Here is a 22,424-nt window from a genome sequence, read left to right on the forward strand (position 1 = left end):
TTTGGATCTTTATAATTTGCAAATGGAGTCATTGAGACACAGAGGTTGTATTTCTCATAGCAAAGCTGTGATAAATTGATGATGGCCACACATTTTTTACAGATATTCTTTTAAGAGGTAGCATCTCTGTTCCCACCCCCCCTTGAATCTGCATTGGCTCTGTGGATGTTTAACCAGTGGAGTATAGCAGGAGTGACACTATGCCAGTTCCATCCTTTAGAACAGGGGTCCCCAATCCCCGGGGCCACAAACTGACCGGTACTGGTCCATGGCCTGTTAGGAACCGGACCACACAACAGGAGGTGCGTGGTGGGTGAGCAAGCATTACCGCCTGAGCTCTGCCTCTTGTCAGATCAGTGATGGCATTAGATTCTCATAGGAGCATGAACCTTATTGTGAACCGCACGTGTGAGGGATCTAGGTTGCATGTTCTTTATGAGAATCTAATGCCTGATGATCTGAAGTGGAACAGTTTCATCCTGAAACCATCCCTGCCACCACCACCCCTACCCTTGATCCATGGAAATACTGTCTTCCATGAAACCAGTCCCTGGTGCCAAAAAGGTTGGGGACCACTGCTTTAGAAGATGGGCAGCCTCAGCCTTGGTCCACCTGATCCCTTGAAGCCCTAAATCACACCATAAGAAGTCTACGGAGGTGTCCTGAAAGTACCCAGTAAGAGAAAGGCACTTAGCTGAGCCCAGTCTTCCAGCTGCCCTGCCAAGCAGCAGGCATACAACTAAAGCCTTCCTGAACCCTCCCGTCCATCCCACCTCCAAGCTGGCTACCACCAAGCGACCCCAGTCAACACCATATGAAGCAGAATAATCACCCAGCCCAGCTCTGCCCAAGTTCCTGAACAAAAAATCATGAGATAAAATGAAATGACTGTTGCTTTAAGCTACTAAGTGTGGGCTAATCTGTCAGGCTGCAATAGACATCCAGAACAAGAGGCAACATCCAGACCCTCTGACTCAAAATCCTATTTCCTTCTCTACCATGATAGCTTCACGTTACTTCAATGCAGAGGGGCAGTAAGACTGGTATGAAATACTTGTCTTCATACTTGGGCACCTGAAATACTCACTAAGATAGAATGAGAAAATGCCACAAAAGTTATATTAAGTACTTTGAGGGTTCAAAGAAAGGAGGCAGCACATTCAGTTGAGGAATTAGAAACACGTTTCGCTGAGGGAGTAGCATTTCAGTTGGATTTGGCAGAAGGGTAACCTTCTTCCGTTACCATTTTGTTCTTTAATAAAATAATGATAAGTAAGGACAGGGCAAGAGCCTCCCTAGTCTAACAACTGAAACATAACCACAGTTTATTTAGTTCTTCTAAACCTTTTTCTATGCATTTTGATTTAATTTCAATTACAAAATTAACACAGTTCAGGTAAACGAACAAGCTTAAACCATTAAAGTATATTAACTAAATGTTAGGAGTTTCCTTTGACTTCCAACTCAATTCCCACCCTCCTTCTCCAAAGGGAACCTCACTTAACCATTTGGAATATATTTAATCCCTACTCTTTCCGTATAGATAAAACTAGGTTCCTTCCTAAGCAACTGTGACCCTTCTTCACATATTCCTCTATAATTTGCTTTTTTTTCATTTAGCATCATATCATAGGTATCTTTCCAGGACAGTTTGCATACAGCTACTGTAATGGATGTGTAGTATTACACAGTAGACATGAATACTAATTTGTTTAGCCATTTCCCCAATGACAGGCATTTATTTCATTTTATATATGTTTTATATCTTGTTTTGTTTATATTTCTGTTAACGTTAACTTATAAATACTTTTGATTAATAAGGCTTGAACAGATAAAGGCAAAGACATTCTAGACAAACAAAAAAGTGGAAAGTTCAAGCTGTGTTTAAGGAGGTTACATGGGCTGGTTTGCTTGGACAAAGGGGTTCTGATGGGCAATAGTGACAATCTTCATGTGCAACAATCTTCTGTTGCCTTGTGCAGCAGATCTCCATGAAACTCAGCTGGGGCAAACTGAGACGAGTGCATGGAGATCTGCTACACAAGGCAGTGGAAGACAGTGAAGAGTGTGAACGGTGACAAAACCAGAGCTGTGAATTAAGAAGATAATCAAGTGAGTTGTATAAGAAGACGAAGAGTAAGCCTGCCTTCTGAAACAAGGAGATTGTTGATTCTAGTAGCATATACAATTTACCAAGCATCTCCTGTGGGCCTGGCTTTCAATGTACTTTAGTGCTAATCTTAAAATATGTTGCAAAGCCAAGAGAGTTAAGTATCTCAGCCAAGATCACACAGATAGTGTAGACAAGCTAATAACCGATGGGGTTTAAAACCCCTGGCAAAGCCCGTGTTCTTGACTGCTTTACTCCACTGTTTGATTTGTAAAATGTGAGTTGTCATGGGGAAAAACAGTGTACAACTTACAATATTGCCTCTATTGTTGTAAGGTCTTGACCTTTCTACCAAACCTCTCCTTCACACACATTAGTCACTGCAATGCACAGAACTCATCTCTCAGGTGTCTCTGGCCTGGAGGGATGGAGACAGAAAGAAGACCACCTCACACTGTCACAGCACACCTCTTATAGGCCATTCAGTGCAGGTTCTGACCAGGCCGCTGACCTGCACTGAGACTATGGAGTTCACCATACCATACCCACATGTCTTTAAATGGCATGTGTGTGGTAATTAGTTTCAGAGTGGGAGGGAAGCTGATGGACTCTGTCCTCCAGATGCCTTTGAATGGCAGATTTAGATCAACCAGGACTATTCCTTCTCTGTCCACTCCTCTCCGTCTCCACCTCTGCTACCCTAACCTAAACATCTTTTAGTAGTTTACAACAATAAGTTGTCTATAACCAGTCTCTCCACATTTTCTCTTGCTAAGGGTTGCCAGATCTAACAAATAAAAATACAGGATGTCAAATTAAACGTGAATTTCAGATAAACAATGAATAATCTTTAGCATAATTAGGTCCCATGCAATATTTGCAACCTACTTAAAACTTTTTTAAAATACAGTTAAAACAATAAATTTTTAATGTAATTATGTCCCATGTGGTATTTGGGACAGACATGCACTAAAAAAGTATGCATTGTTTATCTGAAATTGAAATTTAACTAGGCATCCTGTGTTCTATCTGACCATTCTACTCTTGCCTACCTCCAATTCAGTCTCTACACTGGAGCCCAAGTGAGGTTTCTGAAGCAAAAATCTAATCTTCTTGCCTCCTCATTAAAAAGCCTTCAACAGTCACTCATTGCTCTTAGGAAAAAGACAAAACTCTTAACACATCCCATGGAACCTGTAGAAGTCTCCATATTGTCCTTTCCGTGTAGTTCCTGCTGACTGCACCCAGACACTGGCTGAGCTGGGTACATCTCCTCCCCAGCCCCTATGGCTCCCACCTCCCCACCCCCCACCCGCTGGCTCACCAAGCTCTGTTCACAATGAGGTCTCGTGTTATTGTCACTTCCTGGGAAAAAGCCTTTTTTGGCTTCCCAACAATGGCAAGTCCCACCTTCACTGTATTTCATGAGCCCTAATTCCTTTTTTTCATAACACTTGTCACAGTTGTAATTTTATACTTATTTGAGTGATTGATGAATGTCCAACCATCCCTACCAAACCATAATCCCATGAGGACAGGATACTGTCCAAAATGTTCCCTATTATTTTATGAATGAATGAATGAATGAATGAATGAGAAATCTCTGGAGATCCAGCATTGATGACAGCAGTTGCTGTCACTGGAGGAGCCCAGACTGGGATCCAAACAGTCATAAGACAACTGGTCTGGTCTTGGTAGAAATAAACCAGGCTAGAGGTGAGCCAAAAGCCTAAGGCCTCTGATAGGTCAAAAGCCTCCCCCTCCTGCCCCTAACAAGTGCAAAGGCACCCAGGAGTACAGCACCCACAGGGGCCAGGAATGCCTGCATTTAGTTGATGCAGATTTCTAATCCATCAATTGTTTCAGGGTCTGGCTCTGGCAGACATTCAGCTGAGAACCTCCAGGCAGTTCCTGAGCCTCACCTTGGCAATAGATCTGGTAGGGCTCACCTAGAGAAATGGGCTAAAGGGAGTGGGCTCCTGCGCTGTTTTTACTGGGACCAGGAGTGGGACTGGGGTAAGTTTTGACTGTTATGCTCCATATCACTGAAAGGAATATTGTCGGCTGCCTTCAACAGTGTGGAAGGCCAGAGTCCCACCAGAAACCTCATGGTAACATCAACTGCATAGCCCTGAACAAGACCCTACACAAACATCTCCAGGCTGAAACACCACAGCAGACTTGTGTTGGAAGAAATTTCCAGACTTCAGGGACTCTGTCGGGGGATGGACCAGGTGCATAGCCACGATAAAACACACACAGGTCTCCCCCGTAGTACCACACCATACACACTGGTCTTGAGGCGAGGGACCTGCTTCCTGCCTCCGAGCTGTTGTGCATGTTACCTGTTCCTGAGACTTTCTCCCTCCTCTCCCGCCTGGATGACTCCTGCCTCTCCTTCACCACAAGGCTCATGTGCCAACCCTCCCAGGAGCCCTTCCTTGCCCTCTCACTTTCTTCCATGCTTCCTTGGTACCCCGTGGATGAATACCCGCCTCATAAAATATATTACGGTTTGCTTTCCTTGACTTATGCATGTCTCAAATTCTCAGCTGATTTGTCTGTCTGCCCAACAAACCATGGACTTACGGAGAGTAGGGACCCCGCCCGTGTGCTGGCACACAGTGGGGACAGGAGGCTGCCTCTTTGCTGACACCAGTGAGATGTGCAGGTTTGAGCAAGTCATACCCTTCTCCCAGCTTCTTCATCTCCGAAGGGAAAACAAGGGAAACTCTACTTCCTACCATGATGGAGTAACAGGGACCCATTTAATCTCCTGCCTAAAACAACCAAAACACCCAAACAAAATACATGAAATAATGATTTTCAAGATACTGGACATCAGGCAACGAAAGGCAGTGATCCCTGAGAGATGGGAGACAGACAAGGGGAGCCCTATGAGTCCAGCTCGCTGCCTTGGGAGAGGAGGGGAGACAGGTGGAGCCCAGGAAACTCCCTGAGTTGAGAAGACTGTGCTCTAAGTCTAGGGAGACCAAGGCAACTAGACAGGACAGAGCACCCCAGAGATCTACAGAAGGTCCCCCGTGAGTATTTAGCACATGAGTGTGAGGAAAGTACCCAAGACTGGAGAGGGAACGGTCTGAAAGGGAATAGCACTTATGCCCACCAGCTGTACGGGAAAATCCCCTAATTCACAGGGCACTGGGTAGTGTGCTCAGATGACTCGGCAATGGAGGATAATTTGCCTCAGACTGAGCGCTACTCCAGACCCACCTAACAAATTATAAAAGAGAGAACTGGACTAAATACTTTAAAAAGTATTGTCCAAGGTTACCACTCCGTGGCTCTGAACATTTAATGAAAAAGAAACGTTCATTCATGGCACAAGCATCTCTGGGTACCTCCTAGATGTCCAATCCCGAGCTTGGTGGTTGATTATGGTAAGCCCTGGAGAAACACAAGGATGATAACAAACCCTTCCACGTATGGAATGTTTTGCAGTGTACCCAGCACTTCCCTGAGCATCATTTCATCCACGGTCCATACAAACTCTGTCAGGTGTGCCTGCCAGGTAGGATTAGCATCTCTACTTTATAGATGAGAACACTGAGATCAGAGGGGCTGGGAACGGCCACAGTCAGTGGTAAAATCATGCCAGGAACCCAGGCTTCCTGCCTTCCCCTTCTAGAGCCCTTTCCTTCAACCTAACATCCTTTGATCCTTGGCTGGGCTCCACGGACTGCCCCTGAGAAGAAAGTAGGCTGTAGTGCCCCTTTCCACGCCGGCCAAACCCAGCAGCCCAGGCTCTCCTCTTTACTTCAGCAGGATCCAGGAAAGACACCCCAATCCTCTTTATTATTATTAATACAATCAGCAGTGGCATCATTATTACTGTGATTCTTGGATATCAGAGAATTATGAACAACCTTAGAAATGGCGAGACACATGTTAGCCAGCTGTTCCCCATTATGCCCTCCCTGGGTACATGATACGCCTTTCATGTGCTTAAAATCATAAATAATTTTTAAAATATGTTGCTCTTATTTTTTATTCCAGGGCTCAAATGTGGTTCTCATAAAAGCTCACTTTGGCCTCACTGTTACAGTCTAAGGGGTTTACTGTCTTTTCTTACTTCTTTTTTCCTCCTTGTCTCCCTCAGCCTCTCCTCTCCAGAGGGGCACAGCAGTGTGGTCTGAGGGCTGATTTGTTTCCTTTTTATATTAAAATCATGTGCTTTCCTGGGGTGCGGGGAATGAAGCTACATATATTGGACAGTATACAAGGCACTGTTCCCACTTTACAGATTAAAACCACTGAGGCACAGAAAGTTTTACTAACATACCCAAGGTGCACAAACACTGGGAGATCCAATGACCCCGAAGATCAAGGAAAAGGTCTAACAGTGTAAGATAAAAACAACATAATCTTAATGACCCATGAGTCACTAATATCTGCAGAGGCCTAAGAGTGTCTCTCCCAGCAACAGGCAGGAAAGGTCACCCAGGAGGAATGCAGAACAGACGTAAGAACAGAACGTGTGCCGCAGCTGGGAGCACCCGTGCTGACAGAAATTAATGCCCATCGTCTGCCTCTTTTTATTTATTGATGCTTTCCTCTGCTGCTCCTCCAGTCGCTGGATCATCGAAGTTCCGTGGTTATTACTTATGGTATCTTACTCATCTTGAGAGGTAGGGCTGGGCTGAAGATGATCATTACACCTTTCTACTCAGCCTAACGGCTCAGACACACAGAGAAGCCAAACAGTAGGAAAGGGGTACAAGTCACCAGATGGGCAAGGATGGAAGATTCTGGAGCTGAAGAAGGGAGGAGCAAAAGAGGCCAAAAATGCCATGGAGTGCACCCACTTTTCTCCCCGCCAGGTGGTGCCTGCAAGAGGCACACAGGCACACACTGAGCCAGAACCTGAGGGGTTCCATGCTGCTGAAATCTGTCCCTGCTCGTTTGCTGCACATTCACACATGCAAGTGAGTGTTAAGCCTTTCAGCGATCAAAAGGGAAACAGCGCCAGGAGCAGCCAAGGTCAGCTACAACCTGGAGCCAGAGGAAGACTTCCTCTGTGCACACCAAGAACAGCGAGAACAGGGGCTGACCATTCCCCTCCGCCCCACCTGTGTCCACAGGTAAGTTTCCCCTCAGCAACAACACTGAGTGTAGACAGACAGTGATATAGTTACACAATGTACATTCTCCGATGTCTAATTCTGTATTTGTTTATGGTTTTTGATTCTGTTGTCAGTAGGTCCTCTACACATGAATGAATGTTTGCTGACTTAGAAAAGTTGGGATTAAAACCAAACTTTTAAAATTACATGGCTGACAAGGCCTCTTAGGTGCCATGCCTGCTGCCTCCCTTGGCAGCCTCAGCCCTGCACCCCTCTCTGAGCTGCCCCCACCCTGGCTCCCCTCAGTTCCACACACAGTCCAGGGTTTTCTTACCTTGGGGCCTGTGGGCATGTCCTTCCCTCTTCTGGAAGGTTCTCACCTGATCTTCCCACCCACAGACTCCTATCCGGTGCTCACATTTCAGCTTAAATGGCGCCTTCTCTTCCTCTCCCCCACTACCATCTAAATGAGTCTTCTCTGGTTGGCTCTCTCATCATACCCCAGTCTTTTTCTTCTGTGGGTGCCTCCCAATTTATTTTACTTTTTATTTTTTATTTTTTTGAGACAAGATCTCACTCTGTCACCCAGGCTGGAGTGCAGTGGTACGATTATAGCTCACTGCAGCCTCAACCTCCTGGGCTCAAGTGATTTTCCCACCTCGGCCTCCTGAGTTGCTGGGACCACAGGTTGCATGCCACCATACCCAGCTAACTTTTTAAAAATTTTTTTAGTTTTAGTAGAGATGAGGTCTTGCTTTGTTGGCCAGGTTGGTCTTGAACTCCTGGCCTCAAGTGATCCTCCTGCCTTGGCCTCCCAAAGTGCTGGGATTATAGGTGTAAGCCGCCATGCCCAGCCTTGCCTCCCAATTTATAACTAGCCATACAACATCTGAATCCTCCCCACACCAGTGGGGCCAGGGAACAGTTATTAGCACCACTATATCACCAGCCCTCAGCAAAGTACCTGGTGTATGGTAATACTCAATAAATATTCATTGGATGGTCGGATGGGGGGATGGAAAATGTAACTTTCCAAAAGATCTCTTACACACAATCTGTCTCCATTAACTGAAGGAGTCCTTTAGCAAAGGACCCAGATCAGGGCAGCTATAATGCTACATGTGCCACCATGATGCCCTGCTCTTTTTCTGGCAGGCAGCCCTCAGGGAGCACAGGATTCCTGCCTATTGCCCTTGGATGCAGCCTCAGAATCCAACTCAGCATCACCCTCCAGCACGTCACCACCACTGGGTGAGATCTGGTGTGCATGACTCACTCTTTTGTTCACTACCAGCATTTATTTAGTGCCTGCTGTACACCAGGCACTGTTGTGGGTGCTGCTAACGGTTTAGAATAACTTGCTATTGTAACACATTTTCATATTTTTAACTTCACTGTTTCTGGGCCCTGAGTCACACCTGTCCACTGAAAGGCCTCCACATAGTCAACCAGGCCTGGGGTCTTCCCAGGCTTATATGCACATCCGCAACACGGCCGTGACCATCTCAGGTTCCTCACAGGAACTGCAGCACTTAGGTACTACCAATTATTTTTTCTTATTTTTGACAGTGAGAAGCATTACAGAAAACAAAATGAATAAAAGCATTCTGCACTCTTTCCAGTCTATTTAAACAGCAATCAAAGCAAACAAAGAACACACACCAAAAAGCCCATAAAGGTATTAAATATAAACTCTACCCTCCCAGCTGTCCCTCTATTGAAAACAAATGTTAGAGAACAGGCAATGAGAGCAAGAGGAAGACTCCACCTATAGCCAACCAACCCTATGTAAACGGCATCAGTTCTAGCTCATTTAAAAAGTTACTGACAATAATAATAACAAGAATCTGTCCAGAAAGTAATGTTGAAGACTGAGTTGGCAGCAAACCTCCTTCCCACGACCGTGGATCTGCAAGTTCTCCATCCTTAATAAAACTCAGGCCAGGCGCGGTGGCTCACACCTGTAATCCCAGAACTTTGGGAGGCCAAGGTGGGCAGATCATTTGTGGTCACGAGTTTGAGACCAGCCTGGCCAACATGGTGAAACCCTGTCTCTAGTAAAAATACAAAAATTAGCTGGGCATAGTGGCGCACACCTATAATCCCAGCTACTTGGGAGGCTGAGGTATGAGAATTGCTTGAACCTGAGCGGCAGAGTTTGCAGTGAGCCGAGATTGCGCCACTGCACTCCAGCCTGGGTGACAGAGCGAGACTCCATCTCAAAAACAATAAAATAAAACAATAAAATAAATAAATGCCAACAACAAACTCAGAGAATTTCTCCTGATTTTTCTTTCTGGATTTACTGAACTATCAAAAACAATTCTGATAAAGGAAGGAGTTGGTCAGGGTGAGGAGGGAACATGGGGCAACTCCTATTGCTGAATTTCACATGGCCAGTATACAGCTGTGAGCTGAAACATCTCTTATCATCCTGAGCGACTCTGCTAGGGATCACAACCCAAACAAGATGCTGGGCGGGGGAAGCATCAATGGGTTAATCAACCTGGTGTTTATTGAGCAAATATTGTTTGAGGAACACCATACTAGAGTTTGCAGGGAACACGTAAGAGATATAAACCATAGTACTTGCTCTCAGGGGGTTTATGATATATTTGGAAACACCAGAGTTAGGACCTGAAGCAGCTGAAGAAAAACTAACAGGTAAGATAAATACTGACTGTTGACTAAGAGTCCAGAAAAGGTAATATCAGTTTGGGCTGAAGGAATAAAGAAAGGTCTATGAAGGAGGTGAGATTTAGGCTGGGAAGCAAAGGATGAGTAGTATTTGTTTATTCAGACAGGAATGGGAAGAACATTCTAGGACCAACGACAAATACTTAAAGCATCTGGAAAGGCTCCAGCCCATGGAGGAAAGAGTAAAGTACTCTGCTTGGACGAGAGTCTAAATCAGGGAGCTCCATCTAGGCTACACAGAGAGGTATGGTTTGGAGAAGAGCAGTCCAGCATGGGTAAACCCAGAGAAAGCCCGGTGACATTACCAGGCATGGGGACACAGGGCAGTTTCAGAATAGGCACCACAGGCAAAGTGTACTACCGTATTTAGAGCAAAGCTTGAAGAGGTGACAGACGTACGACACTTTTACTCTTAGATATCTGTGAACAATCAGAATGTAACTGACCCCAAAAGGTAACTGTCCTCAGGCCCCTCAGCCAACATCAATAACAGAGGAAAAAATAAATTCACAAATTGTCATTTGCTTTACATGTAGACCACAGCATTTTAAAGCTATGACAGATAATTTAGGAGCTAATCTTCTTACTGTACAGGTGAGAAAGCTGTAATCCAGGAATGTGGAATAACTCACTGAGCAAGACAATATCATTTTTAAAAATGACCAATGAAATCTGTTGCCTCTCCTAGACCAGGATTCTTTAATCTAGGATGGAATTCCCCAGAGTATGTTCTGCAGAACATTGGTTCCCCAGGATATTCATAGGTGTTCAAGTGTTCAGCAGAAAAAGGCCTGAAAAAAATTGAACCAGTTTTTGTTTGCGTGTTTGTTTGGTTTTTTATTTTTTTTTTTTACTACAAGGCTTCTCAAAACTTTTGACTGTTCTGGTAAATTGTAATCATTAGTGTTTTCTGAATTAGGAATTTTTTTTTTTTTTTTTTTTTTTTTTTTTGTAAAACCAAAGACTAGGCTGGGCATGGCACCTCACACCTGTAATCCCAGCACTTTGGGAGGCAGAGGTGGGTGGATAACTTGAGCCCAGGAGTTCGAGACCAGCCTGGGCAACATGGGGGAAACTCTGTCTCTACCAAAAATTAGCCAGGCATGGAGGTGTGTGCCTGTAGTCCCAGCTATTCAGGAGGCTGAGGGGGAGAAACACCTGAGCCCGGGAAATCAAGGTTGCAATAAACCATGACTGTACCACTGCACTCCAGCCTGGGCAAGACTTTTTTGAGACTTTGTCTCAAAAAAAAAAAAAAAATGGCCTGGCACGGTGGCTCGTGCCTGTAATCCCAGCACTTTGGGAGGCTGAGGCGGGTGGATCACGAGGTCAGGAGACCAAGACCATCTTGGCTAACATGGCGAAACCCTGTCTCTACTAAAAATACAAAAAATTAGCTGGGTGTGGTGGCGGGCGCCTGTAGTCCCAGCTACTCGGGAGGCTGAGGCCAGAGAATGGCATCAACTCAGGAGGCAGGGCTTGCAGTAAGCCGAGATCACTCCACTGCGCTCCAGCCTGGGCGACAGAGCAAGACTACATCTCAAAAAAAAAAAAAAAAAGAAGAAAAAAAAAATCCAAAAGAAGAACAAAGACTTTCATTCTAAAAAATACACTTTGAGAAATGCCATTCTAGACCACACTATCCACTAACTCAAGTCCAATTATGGATTTTTCAGTAAAGTGAGAGAGTAGGAGCATGGCTTTGGAGTCAGACAGACATGATTTTGAGTCCCTGACTATCTCCTTCAAGCTGTGTGACCTGGGATAAGTTTATTAACCTCTCTGAGTTTCAATTTTCTCATCTATAAAATGAAGCTAACGCTCATCCCTACCTCATATCGTTGTTGTGAAGGTAAAAACAAATCATGTACGTAAGGCTCTTACGAAATGGTCTAGCACATGGGATGCAGTATTAACTATATTTAAAACTCAATTAATTTATCTATTTATCAACTTATACCTATAACTATAAGTCTTTTGATCTCAAGATAATTTGTTTTGACTGGCATAATTCAAAGCGGTTTTATGAATCTTTTTCCTCAAAGTCAAGTGTAAGAATTATGAAACATGGACAAGCTTTAAAACATGCTAATATCCTTCTTTGCAGACACCTCTTACTGAGGCAGAAGCTGTTACTTAATTACTGTATTTGGAAATAGAAGTATAAATAGGAAAATAATTCTTGAGTGGAGTAAGCTCTTCTTGACACGAGCCACACTGGGTCTCCTTCCACCATTCATAACAAGGTGAGCCTCTACTTCTATTCCATCAAACAGAAATGGAACATGAAAAAGTCATCATAGACATGCCAAGGTCATGCAGGAAGATCCATGCACCAAGTCTCTTCCATAAAACTCCCAAACCCAATGACAACAAATAAACAAGACTACTCCAAGTTATCTTAGAATCTGCAAAGTGGATTCTTGGAATACAGAGAAAGCCAACAAGCCTACCAGAGACCTAGGTCTTCAATTGTCTGCTTACTGTTTCCTGCCCAGAAGAAGAGTGTATTAGTTTCATAGTGCTGCCATAACAAATTATCACAACATAAATTTATTCTGTCACAGTTGTGAAGGTCACAAGTCTGAAATCAAGGTATCAGTGGGGCTGCACTCCCTCTGAAGGCTATAAGGGAAAAATTATTTCTTGCCTCTTCCAGCTTTTGATGGCCCCATGCATTCTTTGCTTTAAGCCTGCATAATTCCAGTCTCTGCCTTCTTCATATAACCTTCTCCCCTCTCAAATCTCTTTCTACCTTTCTCTTATAGGGATACCTGTCATTGGATTTAAGTTCTATTCTAAATCCAGGATGATCTCATCCTGAGATCCTTAACTAATTATATCTGCAAAGACCTTTTTTCCAAATAAGATTATATTTACAGGTTCCAGGGCTAGGACTTGGACATATCTTTTTGAATGCCACTATTCATTCCCTAACAAAGAGGATTATTGACTTTCAAAGTACAAGCCTTGTGATGGTTCATTTTATGTGTCAACTTGACTGGACCATTGGGTGCCCAGATATTTGATCAGACATTCTGGGTGTATCTATGAGAGTGTTTTGGGATGAGATGAGCATTTGAGTCAGTAGGCTGAGCAGAGCAGATTACCCTCCCGAATGTGGTTGGCCTCATCCAATCAGTTGAAGGCCTGAATAGAACAAAAAGGCTGACCTTCCCACAGTTAAGGGGAAACTCTTCCTGCCTGACTGCATGAGCTGGGACATCAGTCTTTTCCTGCCTTCAAACTTGAACTGAAATATCAGTTCTTGGGTCTTGAGGCTGCTGGAGCTTCTTCATTGGCTTTCCTAGTTCTCAGGTCTTTGGACATAGACTGGAACTATACCATCAGCTCTCCTCGCATGAACTGCAGATCTTGAGACTTCCCAGCCCCCATAATTGTATTAACCAATTCCTCATAACACCTCTCTCTCTCTCTCTCACTCTTTGTGTGTGTGTGTGTGTGTGTGTGTGTGTATGTGTGTGTGTGTCCTGTTGGTTCTGTTTCTCTGGAGAACGCTAACTGATACAAGCCGCAAATCTGGATAACTGAGAAATAAGAGGTGCTGCAGTCCTGGCTGAGTAGTGTCCCTGAGGCCGGGCGAGCACCATGAGCCAGGAAGAGGTCCTCCTGTGAAGCTTTTGCAAAAGCCAGGGCTACCAAGTCAGAGTCTCTAGAGAGACAATAACAAGTACCTGAGAACAATTTGCAATCATTTCCAAAGCTAAATGGAATTACCTTTCCCTCCTAAGAGGCCACTGAAGCTAACTAAAATGCCAAGTTTCTTTGCTTTTTAACTGGAATTCTATCAGCTCAGTGTGGAAACACCAATTTTTTTCACACTGATAAATAATGCTTAATAGCAATTACATATGTTTTCTGTTCAGGAAAAGAAGATAACTTATTCTTTAATAAATGCAGTTTATTAGACATAAACATTTCAAAACATGGGTTCAACTGAAAAGAATTAAAGTGTCAGTGGCATTTCTGCTCGAACCTTTATCTTTGAACCCAGTTAGCTCCTCAGAAATTTGCAGACATTACTCTGTATTCAACCCTCCCTCAACTACAGTTTAACATTACATCCTCAGTTTTATCCAGAATCAGTGCAAGCAATGGTCACATGAAGAACATTGCAGAAGCTTAAGTAAACTTATTACTGAAAAATAGTCCCTTGTATTGTTCATGTCCTTTACAACAGGAAAAATTTGCCTCCTTTGGCAAAACAGATGCTGATTCCTACAGACGACTGTGAGCCACAGTCCTTTCTGTCTTGGCTACCAGAAAGCCCAGAATGCAACCCTGTCTCACCTGCATCCATCACCCTTATTTTTAGTTTCCACTATCATCATTTCCCTTGCATTTCCCTACCTCCCCTCCTCCCCAGTTACATGATTCTTTTTATCTGTCCTTTTACAACCAAAATTCTTTTGGTTGTAATCCATCTCAAGTCCATTTTAGGAAACAGACTAAGACATGAATCAAGTAACCCCAGGTTAATGGGGGCAGAGCCAAGAGTAGAACTCAAGGTGGACCACTTGTCACGTTTGCTGTCTCTCCCTTAAAATGGGTGCCTTCAAGCTCTGCCTCCTGCACCACGGGACCCCAGTAGTCTTCTCACTGGCTTTCCCAGCAACTGCACTGCAGACCTCGCAGGTGGAGCCATCGTGTTTACAGATGCCCCAAGGACCCGTGCTCTAGGAAATGGAAATCCCCAGCACATAGTCCAAAGGCCATCTGTTCCTGCATCTCCACAGATTTCATGTCTGGATTTCTGGCTGCCTTGGCAGAGTTGAGGGACTGGGCCTGCTTCCCCCAACATTGCAGAGAAGAGAGAAGAGAGTCAAAGAGCAGAAACAGCCCTAGTCTTGTACCAATTGCGCTGCCTGCACACCTTGCTATGAATAACAATACCAACAGCAGTAATAACAGCAGTTCTCATGTGTTGTGTGTGCCTCTCTGCCAGGCATTCAGAGTACATCATCACCTCTTCCCTCCACAATGTGTATTACTCCCGTTTTGGAGATGCATGGAGCTCTGAGCCTGCTTTCCTAAAAAGGCATGACTTGCTGGAAGTTAACAGCATCTACTTGCATGCAAAGGACACATAAGCTAAAGTTCTGGCATGCTCTGAGGGACAGCAAATGAGACCCCTGCAATATCAGTCACTCTATTAACAATAGCTACAAAAGCTCTGACGATTGGACAAAAGGGATTTTTCACCCATCCCAGGCATGTCACTTCTTCCAAATTTAGTGGACTCTGGCTGGATTAATATGATTTCATTGATGTGAAAGTCATCCCTAATAGCCTGCACCGACCTTGTCTCTGCTAGAGGCTTGAGAAATAAGAGAATGTAAAGGATGAGAAACGGAGTGTTTATTCATATATACAAAAAAAGCAAATGAGAAATCAACAGAAATGTTGACCACAATCTCTAGAAGAGCCATCTCGGTAATGAGCAGACGTAAGAAAGCACCTGCTTCCATACCGCCATTTCAAACCTTCCCAGGCTGCTTGGGGCCAAAGGCCAGGCCTTCCCACACCCTTCTGTGCATGGATCTTGAGTGTCTCTCACAAAATGCTGGCTCTTCTGTTGTTGTTTTTGGAAAACAAATGCTTCCTTCCAAGATTCCCCCTCCCAGTTAATATCTGTGCTCAGGACTTGGAGTCCCTGGACACATTACAATGGATTTGTCCAGGTTTGAGATCTCGATTTTGTGATTTCCTCCCCATCTTCCCAGTCTCTCTGGACCCCACTGAGTTATGATCCAAACCTCCACTGCCTGGAGGATGCTTAACTGATCCCACGCCATGCCTCATTCTTCCTCCACGCTCCCCTCGCCGCCAGGATGTGGCTCCCAGCAAATGTGGTTTTTTTCTCATTTTGGTCACTTCCCAAACCCATTTTAAAAAGAGAACATGCCACCAGCCCCAACACTAGCCCTCCACAGACAGCGAGTCTCGTCCTCCATTTTCTATGCTCCTCTCTCAACTCAGGAACTGGGTTTAACCCAGACCCCCCACCCCTGGGATGAGAGCCTCAGATTAATTTTTACAAACATAGCATCCTACCCAGCATACCAAGTTATATCCCTCCTCATCTATGTATAATACCCTCTGTGAGCTCCACTACAAGCCATTGCCTTCTATGATAAAAAGAAGATCTGGGGCCGGGTGCAGTGGCTCATGCCTGTAATCCCAACAGTTTGGGAGGCTGAGGCAGATGGATCACTTGAGGTCAGGAGTTCGAGACCAGCCTGGCCAACATGTTGAAACCCTGTCTGTACTAAAAATACAAAAAATAGCCGGGCATGGTGGTGCGTGCCTATAGTCCCAGCTACTTGGGAGGCTGAGGCAAGAGAATCGCTTCAGCCCAGGAGGCAGAGGTTGCAGTGAGCCGAGATTGTACCACTGCACTCCAGCCTGGGTGACAGAGGGAGACTCCATCTCAAAAAAAAAAAAAAAAAAAAAAAAGAAAAGAAAGAAAAGGAAGATCTGGGGCCATGTGGTAAAAGGAAGCCAAAACAGTCCCCCTGAGTCGATTCTGGGACCAAGAAACTTTGGGAAAAAGTTCTTTCTGTTTTATCTGCAGCCTTGGAGGGGCAACCACATGGCTTTGCCTCTCCCTACTCCCTAACCCACCACATTGACAAACAGAATTGGTGCTGGGCTAATGAGTTACTACTTGACACAGTATCCCATCACTGCCTTGATGTCTGGGCACCTGCACTCCCCCTATGCTGCCCTGTGATTGTCAGCACCCTGAGGGCATGGCTTGTTTCTGCTCCCTCAGTGCCTCTCCAAGGACTTTCTTACAGAGGGAGCACTATTAGTGCTGGCTGCTTCTTTGGTCAGAAAGGAAGTTGACTGGGGGACTAAGAATTGAGAATACACATTAAAATGTCTCAGAAAGCAGACACAACAAAATCCTGCATTTACACAGCACGGGTTAAGAATCAGATCCTTACAACAACCTTCTAAGAAAAATAGGACAGGTATGAGTATGCCCATATCATAGATGAGGCAACTGAGGCGCTGAGAGATGGGATGATGTCCCCAAATCACAGAACGAATAACTGCAGAACCAAGGTTAGAAAGTCGCTTCTTCTGAGGACTCAACTAGCTCTGTGTCTACCAAAATGGAAAGTGGGGAGAAAAATCCAGAGATGGCTGCTTTATACTATGTTCTCACCCTCACCAACTCATCTACAAGTTCAAATGCAGGTACCACCTAAAAACTACAGATGTAAGTTCCAAACAGCTAATGTATAGGGGCACTGAAACTCTGAAGGCCAAGATGTCATTTATCCAAAACTATGCTCTAAAAAGCATAAGCGTGTGAAAGGATAAAGGAGATACCAGAGGGACCAAAGGCAAGCACTACCGGGGAAGCCAAGTCTGGGACTGAGGAGGAGAAGGTGGCAGAAAGACAAGAGATGTGGAGGTGTCTGGCTGGGTGTGGTGGCTCATGCTTGTAATCCCAGCACTTTGGGAGGCCTAGGCAGGAAGATCATGAAGTCAGAAATTCAAGACTAGCTGGCCAACATGGAGAAACCCTGTCTCCACTAAAAATACAAAAATTAGCTGGGCGTGGTGATGCGCACCTGTAATCCCAGCTACTCAGGAGGTTGAGGCAGGAGAATTGCTTGAACCTGGGGGACGGAGATTGCAGTAAGCCAAGATCGCACCACTGCACTCCAGCCTGGGCGACAGAGCAAGACTCCATTTCAAAAAAAAAAAAAAAAAAAGAGAGATGTGGGGGTGTCATAGGGTGTGCAAAGAACAGAGAGAGAGGCTAAGAGAAGGCATCAGAGGTGGGGGGTGGAAGGAAGAGAGAAGAGAAGGAAAAGAATGAGAGCAGAAAGATGGGAAGGAAAGCAAAGAAGGAAAATAAGCAAGCGGAGGTTGAAAAAGGACACACTTTTCCTATGCCTCTAGGTTTCCCCTAAAAGGATTACCCTGGGGGATGGAAATCATAACATGGGCATTAGAGTTTTGCTCACCTCCTTTCCAAGGATCAGCAGCAGAGATTAAAACATAGGAAACAAGACAGAAATAGAATGAGGTTAAGAGAACATTACACATTCAGATAAACCAGAGAGAAAGGAGAATAATATATTGGAGTTAGAAGGAAGACAGAAGAAAGAGGAGATAGGGTTGGCCAAAATAGGACCCCACCAGGAGGAAGCAGAAGCCTCCACCCAAAGCTGAAACTAGTAACATGTTGCCAGGAACTCCAGAGAACATCAGCTAAGGAGGAGCAGAGATCCAAAACTAAGATGGCGCCCGCATTTGAGGGCTGCAGTATTAGGAGTGAGAGGACTGAAACTAGGAGACAAAAAAACGCAGCAGCGCAATTGAAGGGGAAAGACACAGCATATTCCTTGTGAAACTGAGACACTTCAGGCATGTGACCCCCCCCTCCCCAACACCAAAAATCACCTTTTGTTGGCAAAATGTTTATAGCTAATATTTGTGTTTGTGTTTGTTCATTGCTTAATAAGCATTTGTCCAGCTGCCATGGAGTTATTGTCCATTGTAATAAATCTATAAGAACAGAACCCATAGACTTTATTCTTCTCAAGTAGAGGATTCATGATGGTATCAGTCACATGCTGGTATTTGATGAGTGATTTTTGATGGAGATAGCAGATCTGTTGGTAGTGAAAATGGTGTTAGCCAACAATGTAAATCAGAATGGTGTTGCTGACTATAATGATAGCACTGAGAGTGGGCATGGTGACGAGGGGGCAGGTGATTACAGTGGTGGTAGAGAAGGCAACAAATATGGAATTCTGTTCACAGTGGGCAGCATGAAAACTATGATGATGGTAGTTACAAAGAGCAAGATGATCTTTGCCATGGTAAGTCAGCACGTATACAACTACACTATGGAAAGGGGTGTGTGTGTGTGTGTGTGTGGTGTATATGAGAGAGAGAGAAGAGGGGGTAGAGAGAAAGAAAGAGAGACCACCCACAGTTCACCCATGGTTAAACTAGAGTGCCATCTGCCACAGGACCCTCCCTAAGAGACATCGCAGATGGTCAAAGTCAATAGCCACCCCTTTCCCCTAAAATACCTAATGAATAAAGAACAGAGTATCTGTGAGCACATGCTTCCTTTCTCTTTGGAGCTATTTGCTAGATTTTGTTACACAAGGAGACATGTCACCTAGAAATTCCCCAGGCAGATTTTTTTTTTTTTTTTTTTTGGTAGAGGTGGGGTTTTGCTATGTTGCCCAGGCTGGTCTCAAACTTCTGACCTCAAGGGATCCTTCCACTTCTCCCCCACAAAGTGCTGGGATTACAGGTGCGAGCCACTGTGCCTGGCTTCTGGGTAGATTTTTAAATTATGTATAGACCATCCTGGATTAAAAAAAAAAAAACTACCTCAAACATCATCTAAACTGTGTGGCTGTCAACCCAGACGTGCATCAGAACCTCCTGGGGATTTTTTGCCTAACACTGATGAGAACTTCATTCCATACCAACCAAGTAGGTCAAATTCCCAGGGATGCGACACTGGCATGAGCAGTTTGAAAACACTTAGCAGGTGATCTCAATCAATTCCCTTGATTAAGAACCTTCTTATTTACAGAGGAGAAAAGTGAAACCCACCACCACACAATATATAGTGACAAAATCGTAACTAGAATAGGTTATCTCCACAGTAAATTGGTGCTGTTTCCCCTGCACACTGCTGACTCAGTCAGCGTGGCTTGCAGCCTTCTCTCATTACTCTATTCACTAAAGAAGTGTCTGGCTGTACTAGGACCCTGAGAAGAGAGAGAAGGGAGGTGAAACAGAAAAATGAAGAACACGGACAGGGACAATGTGTTGCTTCTCATGGAGCAAACCCAGCCAGTGCTCTTAGGTGGGAGGATCTCCCTCCCCACCCCAACTCTTCCCCGTTCCCCACCTCCCCGCATCATGGGTCCCTGGGGAGGCAAGTGTGATTTCGATTCCACAAAACCCACATCCCACCTGGCCCTATTCCCAAATTATTTGCATCCATCCAGCCCTCAGGAGGCCCACAACCCAGGAGAAACATGCTCATACTTTCTTGGTAGGAACTTTGATCTTCAAGAATTCTGCCTCTCTGGCCAGCACCTGCCACGGGGCGTGTATCCGGACAAAGATGGAGCCCTGGCTTTTATTCTGCAAGGTACAAAGAAAGAACAAATGGAAACACTTGTAAGGACATAGCTTAAATTCCTGGTTCTTCAACTGTTCCACACCAAGAAGCCCAACCCGTTGTTCTTCAGTTTCTCGTTTTCGTTCTCTTTAAAATTCACCAGGGACCAGTCCCTTCCCACCTGTACCCAGTTCATCAGTCTATTCCAAAAATGCTCTCATCGAAAACAGTAGGATAGTGTTCCCAAAGTGTGGCCCCTGGAAGTTTGGTAGCTTCAGAGGAAAAAAAAAAAGCAAGTTAAAACAATTTTGGTCACAGATTTGAAATATAAGCAATCATGATTTTCATGGAAATCTCATTACACTCTTAATAACAAGTGGTTGGTTTTCCACTGCTCACATTCAGTGAATAGCCTGCAACTTGTCTCCATTCACACGTTTTTACTGTTTATTGTTCAAGTTTGTATTTTTGTTCTACTGTCATGCCGTTATAGCCCCAAACCACAAAAGTGATCTACTAGAGCCCAGAAGTAATACTATAAATCATAATGACAATGGTACATTGCAAGATAATATAAACAGGGCTCCTATATGAATACAGAGCATGAATCTATGTCTCAGGATAAGTGACTGTGTTGTGTGTTGATTTCTCTCAAAACATGAAAAATAAGGACAGAAAATGCAGTGATGAGTATTTGAAAATCAGGTTTCATTGACCCAGCAATTCATCTGGCCCTTGTCACCATGTCTGTTACAAATAGGTGTCAGATTATGAGAGGAAGGCACCTCATCTTCAAATAAACACTCACTTTTTTTTTCAGAACAAGCACACAAAGGGGAAAAAATACTTTCTGATATGAATTTAATTAATTTTGTCACTAAAGAACTAAAGAGGACCAAAACCAAGTAGGAAAAACTGGCAAAAGTCTCATTATTGGTGAGAAGTTTCTAAAACTACCTGCAAAATTAAGCACAAGCATTGTGTTTAAACTCCTTCACTGTGTTCAGAGAGAAGGAACAAGCTGATAGCACAATCCTTCATTCCGCCCTCTGATCTTGGTTTAGTGTTGAAGACTATGTAGAAAATCTTCAACTCACAGGCTCTGACTGTCTGCATTTTCAGTGTGCCTGGCAGAGAGATAGACGGCAAATAGAAGACTACGTCCCCCCCTGAAGAACACTGCCTATGGAGGTGCTCACATGTGTTTTTGAGATGAGGAACAAAATAAAAAGATGTCTGATGGCACTCATTAATGCAAGTGAAAACTATTTCTATTATTCTTCAATGGCAGCTCCAAAATATGTTCAGTAATTCAAACGTCCAGAACCAAACCTCACTTTGAGGAAGAAAGCTCATGACTTACAAGGCAGAAAAATGAAGAATAAACCAAGATTTCATAAGGAGATTGGACTATGGTGTGAAAGGCTTGGGTAGTCTAGAGTTTGAAAATATCTGAAAATAACAATTACCACAACGCATATTTATTGAGTGTGTATTATGCGCCAGAACCGAGTTAGGTGGTCACGTGCATTAGCTCAGACAATATTTGCAACTATGCTGTAAGGCCAGTACTACCACAATCTCTGTTCCACAGCTGAAAAAACCAAGGCAGGGAAAATGTAAATGATTTGCCCAAAGTTACACAGATAGTGCAATAAAAATAGTGTTCAGATATGACATAGTCACTCAGGATAATTAAGAAACACACCCAAGGACTGTAACACAATACAAAGACATGTGTTTAGGCTAAAATCAAATCCAAGGGTTGATAAGGAACCTATGTGGCAGCCTTAAAATGAAACCTTCCCAATCCCAAGTGTGTCATCGTTCTGACAAAATACTGAAAGCGGCCTTCAGCAAGAAATCTCCCCAATTTTATCTTTGGTTTTGCAGGACTACTAGATAGAATCATCAATCACTTGCTGCTACTTCTAACTGTAATTTAAGCTTTTCCAATTAAGTGAAAATAAAGGGAAAGAAAAGAAACCATCTGTGAAGCTGACCTGCAAGCCCAGCTCTCCATCACGGCTCCAGAAGTTATGTTTTTGGTGAAAGATGGCAAACAGCATCATCCCTCTCGCTAAGAGGAGATCACGACGATTACGAATGTTAACATATTACCCTTTGTCTTTATTTTCAGATTGTGATGAATGCTGTTTTAACTTTCTTTAGGGTCGGTGGCTCAAGTGCGTAACAAATGTCCATTAAGTGGGTGCAGATGTTCTAAGTTTGAGGTAGGGTTGGGAGGGCAAGGGTCAAATTCCAAGACCTTGGTGGCAGACTGCTAGCTGTAGCCTGACAGCTGTTCTCATGTTCTTCATTTTTAACAAAGCACATGGCTGTCCAGCATTAAGACCACATCTCCCTTGCAATGAGGTGTTTCCATAAACAGTAT

At 44.1% G+C, this 22,424-nt stretch overlaps 1 protein-coding gene across 2 annotated transcripts in view; it reads right to left on the minus strand.

Moving 5' to 3' along the window:
- The window catches only part of ANO2 (anoctamin 2), a 388,517-nt gene that overhangs the window by 271,050 nt on the left and 95,043 nt on the right, over nt 1-22,424 (minus strand). For both annotated transcript variants that reach the window (XM_054526733.2, XM_054526736.2), the window contains exon 4: nt 19,954-20,052. In XM_054526733.2, coding sequence (XP_054382708.1) covers nt 19,954-20,052 — 99 coding nt within the window. The remainder of the gene's footprint in view (nt 1-19,953; nt 20,053-22,424) is intronic.

Source organism: Pongo abelii, chromosome 10 (genome assembly GCF_028885655.2).
Source record: "Pongo abelii isolate AG06213 chromosome 10, NHGRI_mPonAbe1-v2.0_pri, whole genome shotgun sequence".
Classification (NCBI taxonomy): Eukaryota; Metazoa; Chordata; class Mammalia; order Primates; family Hominidae; genus Pongo; species Pongo abelii.